This window comes from Chlorocebus sabaeus, chromosome 7 (assembly GCF_047675955.1).
Source record: "Chlorocebus sabaeus isolate Y175 chromosome 7, mChlSab1.0.hap1, whole genome shotgun sequence".
NCBI lineage: Eukaryota > Metazoa > Chordata > Mammalia > Primates > Cercopithecidae > Chlorocebus > Chlorocebus sabaeus.
In genome coordinates, this window is record NC_132910.1 from 27068398 (window position 1) to 27085769 (window position 17372).

General features: G+C 41.2%; 2 protein-coding genes across 2 annotated transcripts in view; one reads left to right on the top strand and one right to left on the bottom strand.

The window, feature by feature from the left end:
* The window catches only part of G3BP2 (G3BP stress granule assembly factor 2), a 91843-nt gene extending 91043 nt beyond the window's left edge, over window positions 1–800 (bottom strand). Inside the window, exon 1 of the mRNA XM_073017412.1 lies at window positions 596–800. The gene's annotated coding sequence lies outside the window, so the exon portion shown is untranslated. The remainder of the gene's footprint in view (window positions 1–595) is intronic.
* Window positions 801–894: 94 nt separating this feature from the next.
* USO1 (USO1 vesicle transport factor) overlaps window positions 895–17372 on the top strand; it is an 88793-nt gene continuing 72315 nt past the window's right edge. Inside the window, exon 1 of the mRNA XM_007998916.3 lies at window positions 895–1205. Coding sequence (XP_007997107.1) covers window positions 1140–1205 — 66 coding nt within the window. The 5' untranslated portion in view covers window positions 895–1139. The remainder of the gene's footprint in view (window positions 1206–17372) is intronic.

Consider the following 17372-nt stretch of genomic DNA (forward strand, 5'->3'; position numbering starts at 1 on the left):
TTCTTTAAGGGAGGCAGGGGTAGATGACGAGCTCAATTTTAAATGCTGAATCCGAGACCCGTCGGGAACCCAAGGGGAGAGGTGCATGAGTCAGTTAGCTAACTAGACCTGTGCCTTTTAGCCTCAAGAAATGTACAAGACTATTCTAGAAGCGTGTGTACTGACAACCTCACTGCCAAAGGAACAGGCATATCAATTAGAGAAAGACATTTTTTCATGTTAAAAAAAAAAATTGAAAACACAGGGGTTGAGAGTTAATAACAAAACATTATGTTACTCGCCAAACTGACACAGCAGAACAATGTATTTCTCTAGCAAGCTAAATGTAGGGTTTGGTGGGTTTCCTCCTGATGACACTTGAAAATAGAGGTGTACCTGGTGTTTAGATCTGGGAATTCCTTTCAGCAGGTTTGAAGAGAAAGAGCTGAGAAATGCGCCCTCCAGTGGCAGTGGAATGAGGGGTGTCTAGTAACCCTTTTTACCACCAAACAAAGCCCTGTAAATAAATGCAATTTACCGGGATCAGAAAGCCACAACGCTGGTACTAGTAAACCGTCAAACCAAGCGAACCCTCCCAGGGGCCAGGAACCCTTACCTGTCACGTCGGCCGAAGGAAAAATTTCACTTTCGACTCAACAAAATAAGACCTCAGATTTGATAGCTTGCAGTAAGTCCCGCTTGGCAACAATTAAACACCCTGCAAGTCGAAACGCGTAGTCTAATCAAATCCTCTCCAGCCTGCAGGGCCGGGCTTCGACCACGTGGGTGGCTGCGGCCAGCAGGATCAATCCGCGAAGGGCGGGAGGAGGCGTGCCCCTGCGGCGGGAGGCGGGGCCTGCGCAGTGGGTGGGGCTTCGGTGGAACCTAGCTACGAGGTTCCTTTCGCCTCCGCTCCCCTTTTGCCTTCAACCTTCGTGCCGCCACGTAATGCCACGTCCCCGCGCATGCGCATCTTGGCCACTGGTGGCGGCTGTTTCCGGGCTTAGGGGGCTGGAGTGGCCGCCGAGTTGGAGGCGGTGGTGGCAGCAGTAGGAGGGTGTAGAGTGTGGGACTGGGGGCCAGGCCCTGCGGAGGGCTGGGGAAGTTGTCTTCGTTTTTTTTTCCGGAGGGGCCGGTAAACCTGGTGGCTGAACGGCAAGATGAATTTCCTCCGCGGGGTAATGGGGGGTCAGAGTGCCGGACCCCAGCACACAGAAGCCGAGACGGTGAGAGGAGCAGCGGGTCTGGGACTTGGGAAGGGGTCCGGGCAGGGACGGGGACGGAGCACTCGGAGACCCGAAGGTCACCTCCAGCGTCCCACCATGGAGGGGGATCCACATGCCACCTCCCCCTTTGCCCTCCTTCCGCTCCTGAAATCCCAGAGTTATTCACTGACGCCCCCAGCTCCCTCCCCGTTGCTGCGGCTCGGCCGGACTGACGGCAGCCGCGCCCCACAGCTCTGTAGGCCCCGAAGCTCGGGCTAGGAGAGTGGTCCGCAGGTGGTACAGTCCAGGAAGGGACGGTTCCGGGGCCGAGCTGGCCCGAACTGCCTCCCACGCCCCTCGGGGCCGTGGGCCCCTCCCTCCCTCCTTCCCTTTCGCCTGTGTCTGCACTGGCCGAGAGGAGCCTGAAGTCCTGCTCCCTCCCTTGCAGTCTGAAACTGGGGCGTTGGGGAAGACTGCGAGAAGGTTTAAAACCCAGCTGTTGGTGAGAGCATGTGGCTAAGAATAAAACGATATTCTTTGAAGCACAAATCCACCTGCTCCTGTCCCATCAACTGGAAGAGCGGTCGTTCTGCCTGGTGTTATTTGTTCAGATCCCGCTTTTCGGGCTCACCCAAATATATATCGTTTGGCAAATGCTACCTTGGACGTAGTAGGGATCTTTCGCGCTCAAACCCCTTTGGGGACACATCCACCGCTTTCTGCCTGAACTCGTAATGACACGATTTGCAGCGTTATTTAAAAAAAAAAAAAAAAGCCACTGAAAACAGTATTTAATAGTTGCTTAGATTCTAGGTTTAGAATATACTTATTTTGAAGTTTGATTAGTGTTTAATGGAATCGAGGGTGTATGCCTTTTTGAAATAAACTGTTTGAGAAGAATTTTAGATCTACATTAAAGTGACCAAGTATAAATGGCCAACTTTGTTAATGGGATCCTGAGGGATAATATAGTAGCTTTCATTTGTCAAGCTATTACCTTGTGCTAGGTACTGTGCTGAGCTCTTTATATTCCACATTCTGCTTTCATCGTTAACTACCCTGCAAGATAGGTGAGAGTATTCTCACTTTAAAAGTCAAAAAATGAGGCTAAGAGAGTTCACCTCTTAGGCCGGACGTGGTGGCTCACGCCTCTAGTCTTAGCACTTTGGGAGGCTGAGGCCGGCGGTCACCTGAGGTCAGGAGTTCGAGACCAGCCTGACCAACATGGAGAAACCCCATCTCTACTAAAAATACAAAATTAACCGGCTGTAGTCGCACATGCCTGTAATCCCAGCTACTCGGGAGGCTGAGGCAGGAGAATCGCTTCAACTCGGGAGGCGGAGGTTGCGCGCCATTGCACTCCAGCCTGGGCAACAAGAGCAAAACTGTCCCCCCCCCAAAAAAAGAGAGGTGAAGTAACTTGACCAATGTCATACTGCTGGTAATAGAGCCAGGATTCAACAAAGAGGTACCTTACTTCAAAGCCTACACTTTATTGCTCATGCCTGTATTTCAATACTTTTTGAGAACTTTATATAATATTAAAATTAACTGCAGCTAGTTGCAGTGACACAGGCCTATAATCCCAACTAAAGGGATGCTAAGACAGGAGGATCGCTTGAGCCCAGAAGTTTGAGACTAGCCTGGGCAACATGAAAAGACTCCATCTCAAAAAAAAAATTAACTGCACAGGTCTGATTAGAATTGTTTAAAGCATAAGGTGAAAGCTGGTGTATCTGTTTCTTTCATTTGAAAATCACTCTTCTGTCTCACTGTCATACACAACACATGCACACATTTGGCTTCACTTATCCATTCCCCTTTGGCAACAAGGCCTACCCTACTAGAAGATCATGTTCTGTTTGGATTACCATGGTCATGCCATAATCACTGTCCACCACTTGTTTATCTGATATTTGTGTTTGTGGCACCAGGTTATGAAATACGGTTTATTACAGCTTGCTTTGTGGAATTAGACCTTGATTTGAATCCTGGCTTTCCACCCCTGATTGGATTGGATATGTAAGAGATAGCTAATACCCTCTAAGTAAAATGAGGAAAATGCCTGCTCTTCAGGATTTAATGAAGATTAAGTGAAATAAGTAGAAAGAGCCTGGCACTCAGTAGATGTATAATGAGGGGTAATTTTTACTGTGTGTGGGTTGAACGAAGAATACCCTTTCCTGTTTTTATTATTATTGACCTTGTCACAGTGACTTCTGTAGAAAAGATGGAATGGAATTCAGAATGTATAGGATTTTAAAGCTAGAAAGTCCCAGATAGAGCCTCTTCATTTTGTAGGCACAGAGCACTAGAGCAGCTTGCACAGTGTTGAAGAGTTGGAGCTAGAACATTTTGGTCTTGCCACTGTCGGTGGAACAACATAGTTTTTATATCACTATTTCAAAATGAAGCTTGAGTATCACTTGTGTATGTTGTATGCATATACTGAAAGGGTCCTTTCTTGTGCTTGCCTAACTTTGAGTATGTACATTCAAAATTGGAAAAGTAATTTGTCTTCTATTTTTTCTTTTTAATCACCTCCCCAATAAAGTAATTTGCCTTCTGAAAATAATTATTCCGAGGTACAGTATGAATAAAACTTGTTTCACTATTTCATTCCACCAGGAAGTACAACAGGTAAAAGGGGTCATGGATTACTAATTTAGACGTATTTATAGAGCATCAGTGGAGTGTATATACAATATTAGATGTTTTAATTGGTGATTTAGTCTGGCCAGGATATTTGAGTTACTAGAGCTTGGAACCCCTAGCTTCTATATTATCATTTATTATTTTGTAGTTTTTTCCATTTCTGCAAAATTAAATTTTTTTCATTGTGGCTTTCCATCCTTCTTGTTTTTTCTAACATCTTTTTCCAATGGAAGGCTTCTTTTCTTTGTCTGAATTCGACCTGTTATTTAAATTCATCATCAGTGCCTTCCCTAATCTGTACTTTCCCCCACCACATTTCAGATACTTTTTCCTTTCTGAGCTACCTTTACATTTTAACTACAGTGTGCATATATGTTATTCCTTCTAGACTCTTAAAGTGTCCTTAGGGCAGGGTTCATAATGTATTTTAATCTTTGTTTTTCCACAGTAGTAGATACCCAGTAAGTACTTGTGAAATAAATGAATTATAGTTTTATTTGAAAGAAATCACAGATCTGTAATCGTAGCAACTTACACATTACTAGGTACTAAAACAATACTTTATAAAGACTAGAAATTGAAGTTCTCAAATGAAGTTCATTGTGTCAAGCTTTTTACTTAAGGGATTTTTCATATTTACTAAATGCTTTGACTGCTTTCCTGTTTTTTTTTTTCTTATTGAATTTACATATCTTTTACATATCTTTTAAATGTGTGAGAGTTATGTGATCGATTGTATAGTATCTAGCTTTTCATACTCTTAGTTAAGAGTAACTTTGCACTGATATTAAGGTGTTCTTCAGGCAGGGGGCTCACGCGTGCAATCCCAGCACTTTGGGAGGCCAAGGCAAGTGGAGCACTTGAGGTCAGGAGTTTGACCAGCCTGGCCAACATAGTGAAACCCTGTTTCTACTAAAAATACAAAAATTAGCTGGGCATGGTGGCACATGCCTGTAATCCCAGCTACTCGGGAGGCTGAGGCAGGAGAATCGAGGCAGAGGTTGGCAGTGAGCAACCACTGGGTGGTTGAGATTGCGCCACTGCATTCCAGCTTGGGTGAGAGAGCGAGACTGTCTCGAAAAGAAAGATGTTCTTCAGAACCTGTCAAGTAGTAAATATTTTATCATAGGATAGTCAATTCTGTAAAGTACTGGATATTTTAAATCCAGAATTTCATCCACATTAAACTTTTTCTGTTTTAGAGTCATGTACTTTTAAATTTTCATTTCTCTTTTTTACTTGACACTGATTTCTGGTGATTGAAGCCTCTTTAGCCTTAACACAGTTTGCTGGGTGCAACTTAACATTATTATAGTAAAAATTCTATTCGTGCTTTTGTTTTTTAGTTTTCTCTTTTTCCCTAACCACTAGACCACCAGGAACTTCATGCTTTTGAATGCTTACGTGTGCTTAGTTTTATATCTGCCTTCCATCTGGCACCTTTTTTTGGGTGGTGGGGGGACGGAGTCTCACTCTGTTGCCGAGGCTGGAGTGCAGTGACATAATCTCGGCTAACTGCAACCTTCGTCTCCTGGATTCAAGCAATTCTCCTGGCTCAGTCTCCTGAGTAGCTGGGACTACAGGCGCACGCCACCACACCTGGCTAATTTTTTTGTATTTTAGTAGAGACGGGGTTTCATTGTGATGCCCAGGCTGGTCTTGAACTCCTGAGCTCAGGCAGTCTGTCCACCTCGGCCTCTCAAAGTGCTAGGATTACAGGCATGAGCCACTGCACCTGGCTCCCATCTTGTACCTTTTTTAAAGCTAGTTTCTTAAAAATTCCAAGCAAATGTTAACTACATTTGATGATGAATCATAGAGGCATTTTCTGTTCTCAGGTTGGACCCGAGACATGAAAGTTGCTAATGTCCATAAAAAGTATACAGAATTAGACCGTTGTTACGGGGTCTCTTTCCAGATCGAACTTTCATCAGCTGTCTCAGAAAGCAAGAGGGCTCACAATATAAACACAGCCATACTTTCTTTTAATAAAAATTGTTATCAAAGAGCGTGGACTTAAATTTAGACATAGTTTTCGTTTAGTCAAGCACATTTTATACCATGTTACTATAAATGTGTAGTCTGAAATTCCTATTTGGGTTGATGTATTCTATATTAATAACCAGGTCAATGTCATGACTGGAATGTGTTTTCTCTCTTGGCCTGTTTTGCAATAACAATGTCGGAGAGAACTGTAATGATGATTTGTGTTTTGGTCACTTATATATCCAAGCACTCTTTTTAAGTAGGGCCTATTGAATACTACAGGCTTTTTGGAAGGTTAATTATGTAGATTATGTAGGGTTGATTTAAAAGCTAGAATCATTTAAATTTTACATTCCCTAGCGTTACCAAGGTGTGCTTCAAAAAATTTGAATAGATGTCCATAAAAAAAATTTTGTCAGCAAAGAAGTGTGTGCAATGACCAAAAACAAAGCAAAAACCTTTAATATTTATGCAAGGTTTTGTAAGCAGGCACTGTGTTATTGTTTCAGATATTTTTAAAATGTAGATAAAAAATAAACTCTGTTTGCCAAATTTATCTGACCAGCCCTTTTTTTTCCCTCTAGGAACTTTGTTGTCTATTATTTTGAGAAGCATACTTAGGGAAAAATCATCCAAGAGAATATATAATTCTGATGCCTTTTTCTTTATTTTCCTTTATTTCATTAAAAACATTACTCTTCAATCTGATTAGAAAAGAATATTATAATTCCTTGTGTACATTTGTTGATAGCAAATACTGTTCCTCTTTCTTTTTATGTATTTACCTTTTATTATTAATATTACTGCTTTGTACTCTGCTTTTTGTCTGTTACAGGTATAATAAAGTTAGGCTTATTATGTTTATACCTCAGGCAGAAGTACCATAAACATTTTTTGTGTCAAAAGTTATCCACCATTAATTTGAAAACTTTTTTTTTTTTTTTTTTTTGAGACAAGGTCACAATATGTTGCCCAGGCTGGTCTTGAACTCCTAGCCTCAAACAATCCTCCTGTCAGCTTCCCAAAGTGCTGGGATTGCATGAAAACTTCTGTGATGTTAGATTTTGAGATGCTAGCATTTGTGATAGGTTATTTGGTAGACATGTTTCATTATGACCCCTTGCTTAAAAGGATGTCCTTTTGAAGAGCATAGTTCATTTATTGGAGAGAGCATGGAGAATAAATGAAGCAGTATATTACTTGGCTGACTTAAGGTAATTTTAATGGAAATGGATTCATTGGATTTGTCTACAAAGAGACTTCTGTTTGATTTTTTAGTGTTCCCACATCTCTTTATAGATTATAATAATTTAGGTCATATGAAGATAAGATTCACTTTTGCTTTTTTAATAAAGCCTTCTCAGTAACAGAGTTAAATTTAAAACAAATTTCTGGGCCAGGCGTGGTGGCTCACGCCTGTAATCCCAGCACTTCGATAGGCCAAGGCGGGTGGATCACCTGAGATCAGGAGTTCGAGACCAGCCTGGCCAACATGGTGAAACCCTCTCTCTGCTAAAAATACAAAAATTAGCTGGACATGGTGGTAGGTGCCTGTAATCCCAACTTACTAGGGAGGCTGAGGCAGGAGAATCACTTGAACCCACGAGGCGGAGGTTGCAGTGAGCCAAGATCCCGCCACTGCACTCCAGCCTGGGCGACAGAGTGAGACACTGTCTCAAAAAAGAATAATTTAAAAAAATAAAATTAAGTCTGTATTAGCTGCATGACAGATATTCGGTGGAAAAATGCAGTAGTGGAACTACTGGGTCAAATGGTAGTTCTGTTTTAAGTTCTTTGAGAAATCTCCCAACTGCTCTCTACAGTGACTTAACTAAAATTACATTCCTACTAACAGTATATAGCATTCCCTTTTCTCTACAACCTCTCCAACATCTGTTCTTTTTTTTTTTTTTTTTTGCCTTTTTAATAGTCATTCTGACTGGTGGGAGATGGTATCTCATTGTGGTTTTGATTTGCATTTCTCAGATGATTAGTGATGTGGAACATTTTCCCATGTATTTCTTGCCTGCATATATGTCTGCTTTGGAGAAGAGAAGTGTCTGTTCATGTCCTTTGCCTATTTTTCAACGGAGTTTTTGGTTTTTGCATGTTGAATTAAGTTCCTTACAGATTCTGAATATTAGACCTTGTCGGATGCATGGTTTGCAGATGTTTTCTCCCAGACTATAAGTTGTCTGTTTACTCCGTTGATAGTTTCTTTTGCTGTGCAGATGCTCTTTAGTATAATTAGGCCCCACTTGTCAATTTTTGTTTTTGTTGCAATTGCTTTTGGGCACTTAGTCATAAATTCGTTGCCACGGCCAATGTCCAAAATGATATCTCCTAGGTTTTGTAGGATTTTTTTTCTTTTTTTTTTTTTTTGGGTAGGAGTCTCGCCCTGTCACCCAGGCTGGAGTGACTGCAATGGTGCAATCTTGTCTCACTGCATCCTCCGCCTCCCGGATTCAAGCGATTCTCCTGCCTCAACCTCCCAAGTAGCTGGGACTACAGATGCACACCACCACGCCCAGCTAATTTTTGTATTTTTAGTAGAGACAGGGTTTCACCGTGTTGGTCAGGATGCTCGATCTCCTGACCTGTGATCCTCCCACCTTGACCTCCCAAAGTGTTGGGATTACAGGCATGAGCCACCATGCCCAGCCTCTTCTCGGCTTTTTATAGTTTTAGGTCTTATATTTATGTCTGTAATCCACCTTGAGTTAATTTTTGTATATGATAAAATGTAGGGGCCCAGTTTCATTCTTCTGCATAAGGCTATCCAGTTATCCCAGCACCATTTATCGGATAGGTAGTTCTTTCTCCAATGCTTGTTATTGTCAATTTTGTCAAAGTTCAGATGGTTGTAGGTGTGTGGCTTTAGTTTTGGGTTCTCTATCCTGTTCCATTGCTTCATGTCTGTAATATGCTGTTTTGGTTAGTATAGCTTTGTAGTATAGTTTGAAGTGGAGTAATGTGATTTTTCCAGCTTTGTTATTTTTACTTAGGATTGCTTTGACTGTTCAGGCTCTTTTGGTTCCATATGAATTTTAGAATAGTTTGTTCTAATTCTATGAAAAATTACATTGGTAGTTTGATAGGAATAGCGTTGAATCTGTAGATGCTTTGGACAGTATGGCTTTGTTTGTTTGTTTGTTTTTGAATCGGAGCCTTGCTCTGTTGCCTAGGCTGGAGTGCGGTGGCGTGATCTCAGCTCACTGCAACCTCTGCTTCCCGGGTTCAAGTGATTCTCCTGCCTCAGCCTCCCAAGTAACTGAGATTACCGGCGCCCACCACCGCGCCCAGCTAATTTTTGTATTTGTTTTGTTTTGTTTTTTTGAGACGTAATCTCGCTCTGTCGCCCAGGCTGGAGTGCAGTGGCCGGATCTCAGCTCTCTGCAAGCTCCGCCTCCCGGGTTCACGCCATTCTCCTGCCTCAGCCTCCAGAGTAGCTGGGACTACAGGCGCCTGCCACCTCGCCCGGCTAGTTTTTTGTATTTTTTAGTAGAGACGGGGTTTCACCATGTTAGCCAGGATGGTCTCGATCTCCTCGCCTGGTGATTTGCCTGCCTCGGCCTCCCAAAGTACTGGGATTACAGGCATGAGCCACCGCGCCCGGCCTGTATTTTTAGTAGAAACGGGGTTTCACCATGTTGGCCAGGCTGGTGTCAAACCCCTTACCTCAAGTGATCCCCCCGCCTCGGCCTCCCAAAGTGCTGGGATTACAGACATGAGCCACCGTGCCTGGCCCCATTTTAACAATATTGATTCTTTGATCCATGAGCATGCGATGTTTTTCCAGTGGTTTGTTATCACCTATTATTTCTGTCAGCAATGTTTTATAGTTCTCTTTGTAGAGACCTCCTTGGTTAGATGTATTCCAAGGTTTTGGTGTGTGTGTCTGTGTGTCTTTCTAGGGTAAATGGGATTGTATTCTTGATTTAGCTCTCAGCTTGAACATTATTGATGTATAGAAATGCTACTGATTTTTGTTCATTGATTTTGTATCCTGAAACATTACTGAAGTCGTTTATCAGCTCTAGGTGCCTTTTAGTGGAATCTGTTGGGATTTCTAGGTTTAGAATCGTATTATTAGCAAAGAGATAATTTGTCATTTTTTCCTATTCGGATGCCTTTTCTTTCTCTTGCCTGATTGCTCTGACTAGGACTTCCTCCTTTAAATTTTAAGTGTACTTTCACCATCCTAGTTCTGTGCTGTCTTCTTTTAAATCTTTTGATAGTTTTTCTTTTTTTTGGAAACAGGGTCTCACTCTGTTGAACAGGCTGGAGTGCAGTGGTGTGATCATGGCTCACTTCAGCCTCAACCTCCTATACTCAAGCAACCTTCCCACCTCAGCCTCCTAAGTAGCTGGGACTACAGGTACAAGGCACCACGCTTGGCTGATTAATTTTCTTGTAGAGACAGGGTCTTGCTATGTTGCCCAGGCTGGTCTTGAATTCCTGGACTCAAGTGATCCTCTCAAAGTGCTGGGATTGCAGCCATGAGCCCTTGTACCCAGCCAGTAGTTTTTCATTTTCACATTCCTCATCTCAATTTTTTCTTTCCTAGTCACTCCTATTTCCATTGTGTCTCTTTTGGTCGTTTTTGTGTAGCAATGAATATAAATAAATAGCCCTAATGGCTAGCAGAAAATGGTTTTTTTTTAATTGACTATAATTCTGATTATGCCCAATTTACCAGTTGTTAAATGGATTATATGTCCTTTTCATGTTTCACTTGGTAAGTGAAATTGTGAACATCATGTAGCAGTTATCATTTTTTGATTTTACAAAATGGCAGACAAAATTAGTAAAGTTTAATTTCTCTTTACTCCTGTCTCCAATTTCAGTTCTCTTTCCAGAGATAACCACTATTACTAGTTTGGCATAAATCCTTCCAGACCTTTATACGTAATCATGCTTCTGTGTAATATAGAATTGTATATTTGTATTAACATATTTATTATATTTTACATAAATGGTATACTGTTTATTGTGTTCTACAGCTTACCTTTTTGGTTTTTTTAGAGACGAAATCTCACTCTGTTGCCAGGCTGGCGCGATTTCAGCTCACTGCAACCTCCTTCTCCTGGTTCAGGCAATTCTCTGCCTTGGCCTCCCGAGTAGCTGGGATTACAGGCCCAGCTAATTCTTGTATTTTTAGTAGAGATGGAATTTCACCATGTTGGCCCGGCTGGTCTCGAACTCCTGACCTCATGTGATCCACCCACCTTGGCCTACCAAAGTGCTGGGACTACAGGCGTGGGCCACTGCGCCTGGCCAGCTTACCTTTTTCATTGATGTGTTTGAAGATCTTTCCATGTTAAAGCATACAGAGGTACTTTAAAATATCAGATTTTCAGTTACTTTTGTTAATTATACTACAGTCTCTTCTAATAGACTGTAAAGGCTTCTTAATATAATCCATGTCTTAATCATTATTATGTTTCTCAGGGCACCTAATACCTAGTTAGCGTAATAGAAATTAGTCAAACTTCTGTCTCTTTTTTCTATTGTCATTCCTTTCTGGTCCTTCTAAATAAAACAGTGGGCTAAATTGTACTCAAATATGCTTCTTTTTCCACTTTTTTTGGTTAATATATAGTATTCTGTTGTTTAACACAAGGGTCACAAAGTGGGGAGTCCAGTTGGGGAGCTTCAATGTGGTCAGGTCATAGAGAAGGCAGAGGTTTAGGATGATACTCGAGCCTGCATATCCTGATTTGAGGATGTGGCTAGTGCTCAAATCTGGCCAGTTGTTGCTACATGAAATGTAGGCCGAGCAAACCAATTTAATGTAGTGGGAAAGCACTCAGCCTACTTGACTGAATGCTATCCCACTGCTTACTTTATAAATGTGGACAAAGTACTTAATCACTGTGCCTCTGTTTCCTCATCTCTAAAATATAAATAGTAATAGTGCCTGTCTTTTTTTGTGAAGATTAAATGAATTTCAAAATGTAAAAAAAAATTAGGACAGAGTTAGCACCTAGTAATTGGCATAGATACCACATTTTACCAACTTTGAGATGCACATTAGCATTTAAACCTCTTTGAAATCAGGATACATCTTGTAATTATAATTGGGGGTATGTCTTTTTTCTTCGTGATTCATTAAAAAGATGGGGGGGTCTTAAAATTGATGGCTTCTTCAATTGTACAAAATAAGAGTGTTAGCTACCATTAGCTGTCAGACTAATGTTTTTCAAGAAAATATATAAATTTGAGGCCGAGCTCTGTGTTGCATGAGTGTAGTCCCAGCTACTTGTTAGGCTGAGGTGGGAAAATTGCTTGAGCCCAGGAGTTCAAGGATGCAGTGAGCTATGAATAGTGCCACTGCAATCCAGCCTGTACGGCAGAGCAAGAAGATCTTGACTCTAAAAAAAGAACAGTAAAGAAAACATAGAAATCTGGATTTTTAAATGCTGGCTGAATATTTTAAATGCTGTATGAATCAAATAGATTTTTCAAATAATATAGTAAATATAATACACTATTATTATTATTGTTATTTTGAGTCGGAATCTTGCTTTATCGCCCAGGCTGGAGTGCAGTGGCATGATCTCACTGCAACCTCCGCCTCCCAGGTTCAAGCAATTCTCCTGCCTCAGCCTCCTGAGTAGCTGGGATCGCGGGCATGTGCCACCACACCCAGCTAATTTTTTATTTTTGTATTTTTAGTAGAGACAGAGTTTCACCATGTTGGCCAAGCTGGTCTCAAACTCCTGACCTCGTGATCTGCCTGCCTCGGCCTCCCAGAGTGTTGGGATTACAGGCATGAGTCATTGTGCCCAGCTAATGCACTATTTTGTTTTTAATTCTATAAAATTAAGTTGGGGGCCAGGCACAGTAAATCATGCCCGTAATCCCAGCACTTTGGGAGGCCAAGGCCAGTGGATCACCCGAGGTCAGGAGTACAAGACCAGCCTGGCCAACATGGTAAAACCCTGTCTCTACTAATAATATAAAAATTAGCTGGGCGTGGTGGCACCTGCATGTAAGCCCAGCTACTTGGGAGGCTGAGGCAGGAGGATTGTTGGAATCTAGGAGGCGGAAGTTGAAGTGAGCCAAGATGGCTCCACTGCACTCCAGCCTGGACGACAGAGTGAGACTTCATCTCAAAAAAGAAAAAAAAAATGAAAATTAAGTTTTTTTGTTTGTTTGTTTTGAGACAGGGTCTCAGTCTGTCTTGCAGGTTGGAGTGCAGTGGCATAAACATGGGTTACAGTGGCCTCAACCTCCTGGCTTTAAGTGATCCTCCCATGTCAGCCTCCTGAGTAGCTATGACCACAGGTGTACAACACAATGCTTGGCTGATTTTTTCAACATTTTTATGGAGATAGAGGTCTCGCCGTGTTGCCCAGGCTGTTCTTGAACTCCTGGGCTCAAGCAGTCTTGCTGACTTAGCTCCCCAAAGTGTTGGGATTGTAGGTGAGAGCTGCTGTGCTGGGCCAATTTTTTTTTTTTTTTTTTTTTTAAATCCTTTAAGTTCTGTCGGACCTGACTGGCCAAGTGTTGTTTTGTTTTTGTTTTTGTTTTATTTTTTTCTTTTTTTGTTTTTGAAGTCTTGCCCTATTGCCCAGGCTAGTGTGCAGTGGCACAAACTGGGCTCACAGCAATCTCCACCTTCCAGGTTCAAGCGATTCTCCTGCCTCAGCCTCCCAAGTAGCTGGCATTACAGGTACCCACCACCATGCCCAGCTAATTTTTGGTATCTTTAGTAGAGACAGGGTTTCACCAGGTTCGCCAGGCTGGTCTTGAACTCCTGACCTCGTAATCCGCCCGCCTCGACCTCCCAAAGTGCTGAGATTACAGGCGTGAGCCACTGCGCCTGGCCAAGTTTTTTTAAAGTGTTGTAAATTTTGAGCTTTAAGTAATCTTAGATTTATTTTACTTTATCTTTCCATTTTGCAGATAATGAATTTTACTTGAAAAGATTATATTTAAGGGACAGTCCATCCTCATTATTTGTCAGTTTCTTATTTGCAAATTCACCTACTCACTAAAATAATTTGTATCGCACAAATCAGTACTTGGGCACTTTATGGTTGTTTGTAGATGGTACGGAGCAGTGAAAAATTTGATTCTCCCAACATAAACATCTCCAACTGAGGTCAAAGAAGGTGATGCTTTGCCTTCTTGCTTCAGTTCTCATACTGCAAATGTGTCCTTTCATGGTCTGTTTAGTGTTACGCTTTTTGCATTTTTGTGTTTTTTCTTTTTTTTTGAGACACAATCTGACCCTGTCACCCAGGGTGGATTGCAGTGGAGTGATCTTGGCTCACTGCAACCTCTTCCTCCGCCTCCCAAGTTTAAGTGATTCTTCTGCCTCAGCCTCCTGAGTAGCTGGGTTTACAGTTGTGCTGCACCACACTTGGCTAATTTTTGTATTTTTAGTAGAGATGGAATTTCACCACGTTGGCCAGGCTGGTCTCAAACTCCTGACCTCAAGTGATCCATCCACCTCAGCTTCCCAAAGTGCTGGGATTACAGATGTGAGCCACCATGCCCAGCCTCATCTTTGATTTGTTTTGTTTGGGATTTCCCTATTAAAAATAGACCCCGTGTAGTGTTGTCTAGTGTTCCTAAGCACAAGAAGACTGTGATGTTTCTTACAGAGATGATATGTATATTAGGTAAGCATCACTGAGGCCTGAGTTATAGTGCTATTAGCCATGAGATCAATATTAATGGTCAAGGATGTGTGTTAAATAAGATGTCTTTGGCCACATGAAGTAGCTCACACCTGTAATCCTAGCACTTTGGGAGACTGAGGCAGGAGAACCAGTTGAGCTCACTAGTTCAAGATCAGCCTGGGCAACATAGTGACACCTCATCTCTAAAAAAATTTTTTTAAAGGTGTCTTTAAGCAGAAATACACATAAAAGGTTTTATATTGATCACTTGATGAAAATGTGATCAGAGGCTTGCAGCAAACTAACCTTGTATTTTCTCCAGGAACAATGGGTTTTGTTTTTAGAGACGGGGTCTCACTCTGTTTCCCAGTCTGGAGTTCAGTGGCACGACTATCTATGGCTCACTGCAGTCTCAAACTGCTGGGCTCAAGTGATCCTCCTGCCTCAGCCTCCTGAGTAGCTAGGACTACAGGCACTCGCCACCATGCCTGATTAATTTTAAAATTTCTTATAAAGACAGGATCTAGCTGTGTTGCCCAGGCTGATCACAAATTCCTGGCCTCAAGCAATCCTCCTCTTCGGCCTCCCAAAGCTCTGAGATTACAGATGTGAGCTACTGCACGTGGCCTAGGAGCAGTGGTTTAGTATTCACTAATTCAGTGTTCATGGCAACTTTATAAAACATAGCTACTGCAAATAGCAACAAACACTTGTATTTTAAAGCAGATGAATAGTAAGTCAATCAGGTGGTATTTTAGAGTAGGTAATAAAAGCAAGATCTATTATGGAAATTTCTTTAATTTTTTTCTCTTTATTGAAGCAAATAGGGAAATATGCTTGTTCTAAATAATCCAAATCAGTATATAGTCTAAAATTGCCTCTTTCTTCCTTCACAATCTTACTTCACATCACTGGAAGTAATCTCTTTGGTGTACATCCTTCCAGAGTGTTGTCTTTTTTATTTACCAACTTATATATTTACACAAATGAGTTTCTTTTTAAAAATCTGTAACTGTCATAGTTCTTGGTAGCTCAGTGTTGGGGCTAAATTCTGAGAAATGCATCATTAGGCAGTTTTGTTGTGCAAACGTCCTAGAGAGTACTTAAAGCAAACCTGGATATTATAGCCTACTACTCACCTAAGCTGTATGGTGTAGCCTATTGCTTCTGGGCCATAAACCTGTACAGCACGTTACTGTAATGAATACCGTAGGCAATTATAACGTAATAGTAAATATTTGTGTATGTATGCATCTAAACATAGAAAAGGTACAGTAAAAATGTGGCATAAAAGATAGTAAATAGTATGCCTGTATAGGTCACTTAATCATGAATAGAGCTTGCAGGACCGGAAGTTGCTCTGGATGTCAGGTGAGTGGTGAATGAATGTGAAGACCAAGGACATTATATAAAGTACACTTTATAAACACTATACACTTACGGCTACACTAAATTCATTAAAAAAAATTTTCTTAATCTTATTTTACCATCTTCCTCTCCCTTCCCCTTGCTATAGTTTGAGTTGTTAAAGGCGTCTAATCGCCAGCAGCTTCAAGTTCTAGGCCAGGAGATGGAGAAAGAGGAATGAAGAACAAATAGCTTCCTTTAGGGACATGAACTTAAAGATACTCACAACTCATTGGCCAGAATGTATTCCAGTTTCTGTCCATGCCTCGCTGCAAGGAAGTCCTGAAAATAGTGTGTAGGTGGACAGCCATGTGCCCAGCTAAAGCACAGAGCCATGTAATAACTGAAAGGTAGAAGGATAGAATGGACAATGTGGCACAATTATACTGCACTGAGTTGGTTTTTCAAGTAGGAAATAAATGGAATAATAGTTTTGAGATCTACAGTTTCTGAATAGAAACTAAGCATACTTGTGAACAGAATTTTTGTTTGGTAAATATCAACAGAAAAATACAGACTTGTGTATAGACTAAAACATGACTAGGTCTTTGTAGGGTTTGGAACATAAGTAATATGTTTTCCTTTCATTTGGCTTCAGTTGTCTGTAAAGAGTAGCAAACATACCACTTTCTTATAGAGAGATCACTTTTTCAGAAACTTCAACCATCTGGAATATTGTTGAGAGGTAATAAGGCCTCAAGGTAGCAAAAGTATAAGTTGCATATCCGTGTTCTCAATCTTGATTTCAAGCTTGAGTAATTTTGGGGTATAGATGTATTACTATTGAACTTAATTAGTACCTTGCTTAGTAGCAAATTTAAATCTGCAATATTTGAATGGTCCATTAGAGGCATAAGTGATGTAAATGATAGCCAAAAGCCTGATAGGATAAAATAGTAATACAAGGAAGAATAATACAAAGAAATCATAAGCTTGATAATAGTAAGATTTGCTAACATTTATTGAAGATTCATAGGTGCCAGGTGTTATATAAAGCCTTTTATACGTATTCTTTCATTTAATATCTAAGACATCCTCTATATCATATAGAGGAGGATTTAGGTTTATATGCTAAGAAAGCTCATAATTACATTCTTCTTTATGAAGACAGAAGCATGTAGCTAATTTCAGATTACCATCAGAAATCACAAATGAAAAGACCATTTTGGTGCTTGACAGAGGTATCTGAAAGAGCTCAGTCTAATGGTGCTAGGTAAATAAGTTGTTCTTTTAAAAATTATTGCTGTATTTTAAGACAGAGTCTTGCTGTGTCATCCAGGCCGAAGTACAGTGACGCATCCATAACCACAGCTCACTGTAGCCTCAAACTTCTGGGCTCAAGCAGTCCTCCCACTTCAGCCTCTGGAGTAGCTAGGACTACAAACATACCACCACACCCACTTAATTTTTTAATTTTCTGTAGAGATGGGATCTCACTATGTTGCCCGGGCTGGGCTTGAGTTCCTAGCTTCAAGCAGTCCTCCCGCGTCAGTATCCCAAAGTGTTG